The 3741-nt window shown below is 43.5% G+C and overlaps 1 protein-coding gene across 1 annotated transcript in view; it reads right to left on the bottom strand.

The window, feature by feature from the left end:
* Positions 1-1569: 1569 nt before the first annotated feature.
* LOC104282430 (collagen alpha-1(XIX) chain-like) overlaps positions 1570-3741 on the bottom strand; it is a 26651-nt gene continuing 24479 nt past the window's right edge. The window contains exons 10-11 of the mRNA XM_009880523.1: positions 2309-2386; positions 1570-2109 (exon numbers count right to left, since the gene is read on the bottom strand). Of these exons, the coding sequence (XP_009878825.1) occupies positions 1973-2109; positions 2309-2386 (215 nt within the window). The 3' untranslated portion in view covers positions 1570-1972. The remainder of the gene's footprint in view (positions 2110-2308; positions 2387-3741) is intronic.

Here is a 3741-nt window from a genome sequence, read left to right on the forward strand (position 1 = left end):
CGTGCCGCCCTCTCCTGTCTGAAGTATTTACTCTCAGCCTTTGCTGTGTTTACTTAATCACCGCTCTTGTGCCAAGCACCTTCTTCTCTCAAAACGTCTAACTGATCACCACAGTAAGCGGCACTCCGCGGTTGCTCTTAGGGTATGCTCTCTCGCTCAGAAAGCGTGGCTAAGGCTTGCCCGTGCCCCCCAGCTGCCCAGCTTAGCTCTATTACCTCTTGCTCCGGTCTGGGTACAAGCACTAGGAACCCTATTCAGAACAAATGCCAATGTATTTTGTTATTTTAAAAGACTCCCGCCATTCCTCCCTTACCGTTTTTAAGCAAAACCCAGCAGTCAGCCAGATTAATGTTTTACAACAGCTTCTCTGGAACCCAGCACTTCCAATTTGGGAACGCTTCTCTGGCAGCTCAGTACCGCCCAAGCACAGAGATCACCAAAACCACTTACCAGCCTGAAGCGGGAGAGAACGACTGGCTTCCTAATGGTGCAGCAAGAGCCCTCACTACTGCTTTCGTACTATGGGTTTATCTTGAGGTTGTGGGTTATTATAGCTGTCCATGTTCTCTCAATAGCACTTTCTATTGCACTGTACCAAATTCCTTAGGACTAATCTTGCATCATCTGTTTCCCAATAATCGGGAATGAAACTTCTGCCAACCCTCCTCCCTCTTTTTCAGAATCAACCTCTGTATGATTTATTTTCTCTGACTTTTCTTTTTCTTTCCCTTTGAGCTCTATAGAATTTACACTTTTTTCTGTTTTGTTCTTTATTGACAACGTCTGGTCCTGTAGGATTTACTCAATGCCTGCAAACTGCACACAGTCATGTTCTCTGTAGTACGCCTTTCCAAGGAGGGTTTCACAATTTTTCTGAATTTCTCTTGAGCTCAATTTTTTGCAACCAGTTATTAGGACCTGTGAGTTTTGTGTTCTACTGTTTCCATGTTCTTCTCTAGTTTATTTTGGCACACAATTATTGCAGGAGGAAGAGGAAAACTGTGCCATCTGTATGATTAGAGGTTTGCAAAGTTCCTTCTTTGACTGTCTCACAGTGTACCCACCACCTCTGCTCTAAAGCAAGGTCATCTTTACTGTATGCAGACACAATGGCAGAGCAGCTTGGTTACAGGCAGCGATACCACACTTACTAAGTCCACATAACGGTTAGAAGATGTGCCAGTTCTCAGCTAGGAACACCACTGCCAGCCCCTCAAAATTTAATATCTAGAGTATATGTAACCATGACTAAATGAATGTACAAGCCCCCAGTTGGGACAACATCCAGTCAGGAGAGACACTTCTTGGGGCTCCACCTGGTGAATTTTCAGGCAGCCTGAAGCTAAACATTGGATGGGGTTAGAGAGATCATAAACACATCTTCGTTTCTTTCTTCGACATCTAGGAAGTGACCGAAATGGCGGGTAGCGTTCATGGTGCACAACACAGACCCAGTTCCGAAGGTGTGCCGGAGCCTCCTTGAGGGACATGAACGTTTAGTCTAAACAGAATTCCCAGCGTTCCAGCTCAGGTCCTGCGTTCGCCATGAACGGGTATGATTTAAAACTTCAGAAATGCATTTCCTCCACTTAAACTTCACCACCAGCAATAAAAATAAAGCCATCTTATATACCGAGGCATACATACGGTCTCAAGTTATAATAAAATACTTTTTGTTCGAAGAAAGAAGCTTATGAAAATTATTTGGGCCTATCTTCTCCTCTAAGCAAAATAAATATGAGAAACATAACACATGGAATGCACTCTGGAAAATATATGTCATCATTTCATAATTATGACACTGCAAATAACATAGAAAAAGGCTCAGTTCTGTGCCTTATAAATTATCTATATACCATGCAGTGTCGAGGGGAAAAAAATAATAAATGCACCAAGTATTTCAAAGATTAAATCAACTTATTGATAGGAGTGAAAAGTGACTGTGAACCCAAGTGTCTACGGGAGAGGGTTTTTATTTCCCGCTGGTGCGTGACCGAGTCTGTGATATATGGTAATAGCAATCTGCTGGATTGCATCTTCCGTTGGGTCCGGGTGGCCCCTGCGGTCCGGGTGAGCCTGGTGTCCCCGGTGGGCCCGGCAGGCCAGTAGCTGGTAAAACAAAGCTAGAATTAGCAGAGTCCTCGCCAGAGCGCCTGCAGTGCCCCGCGTTTCATCGCTGACCGTCAGCTCCTCCGCGAGAAGGCAGGTGGGGGTCTGACCTCACGCTACGACCACGCTCATGAGAACTGGGAGAAAGGCCTGTTAGTTCATAAATAACAATAGCAGAAATAAATCGGGAGACTTGTACCTGCAGGGCCGGGTGGTCCAGGGTTACCGGGCAGTCCAATTCCAGGCTCGCCTCTTTCCCCTTTCTGTCCTCTATAACCTACATAGAATAGAGACATGAAAATAAAAGCGTCCTCTTATTATAAACAGCGATCTTCCATATAGCTTGTTGACATGAAATTATCAAGACAAACGTAACTCGGAAAACACATGCTCACTTCTTTTTCTGAGACAGTTCTTATAAATGTAAGTTCCTTCTGGAAAATACGAGGACTTCTAGCAGTAACCACTGCATCCTCTCCCAGAGGACTCTGTTTGCTAACTGGACCTTTCCCTGAGATTTTAAGTTACCTTCCTGAAGCTCCTCTGATAAAGAACCAAATGCGTATTCTGCTCCAGTGTTACCTGTTTGATGAAGTGATGTAAAGCAACAACCCAAAGGCCATCTGGAGCCTGACCAGCTCTTCTCTGATAGCCCACAAACTGAGCGAGGCTTCACCTCTCTGCTCTACATAAATCTATGTCTGCATTTTTTTAGACTGTAAACCAGAGGTTGTATGCTCAGGCACTCCCCTACATGTGAGAGAAGACCCACTCCTACTCCAGTTACAGAGCTGCTCTCATGTGGAACAAGGCATCTTTAGAGCTTGTGCAGATTACGGCTTCTAGCATGCAAAGCCTTCTTTGACCCAAGTGCCTGCATATTGTTAACAAGGTGTGATTGCTAATGATACTTTGAATATTTCCATCAGTTTTCTTCACAGGCCATAGCTTTGTATTTATCTAAGTAGCTTCCATCTTTTCAAGTGCTGCAACTCATGCCCAACCTGTTTCTCTTTCCTTAAACTCTTTGTAAAAAAAAAATATTAGTTGGAAACACTCTGGCTGCTTTAGAGCAGAGGACTCATGGGTATCAGTATAACGTTTTGTTTAATATTTCAAGTTAAAAATCCATCTGAAAATGTAGCTTCTCTGTTTAGACCATGTAACGGATGTAGGACAGGGGATGAAGGCATTTTTAAAGGAACAAGCATGACACCTGCCATAACCCCTTTAAAAATCCCTTATAATCCCCTTTAAAAGGGATTATAAGGAAATGCTTTTCCCTCCCCAAACCTCAGATGTTGGCATGTAAGGTGACATATGTTGAAGATTAATTTGCCAACTTCTGATCACATTTGGAATGAAATTTGTTCCGCTGTGTCATGTTTACTTCCAGTGTCATGTATGCCATACAATAAACTTCCTCTTGTGAAGAGCTGTAACTTAGTCTGAATTAAAAGAGAAGAGTCATGGTTGAGTTGTCAGCGTAGTAGTATCAATTCACCTGATGTCTCATGAAGATTAATGGGCACTGGGCAGATGGATGGCAAAAGTTGTCTTGTCAATGTACATGGTCTATGGCAACACTGGTACTTTAGGAGGACAACTATAAGTGCTGTGGGTACCAATTCA

The sequence above is a fragment of the Charadrius vociferus genome, unplaced genomic scaffold (assembly GCF_000708025.1).
Source record: "Charadrius vociferus isolate BGI_N301 unplaced genomic scaffold, ASM70802v2 scaffold513, whole genome shotgun sequence".
NCBI classification, from domain to species: Eukaryota; Metazoa; Chordata; class Aves; order Charadriiformes; family Charadriidae; genus Charadrius; species Charadrius vociferus.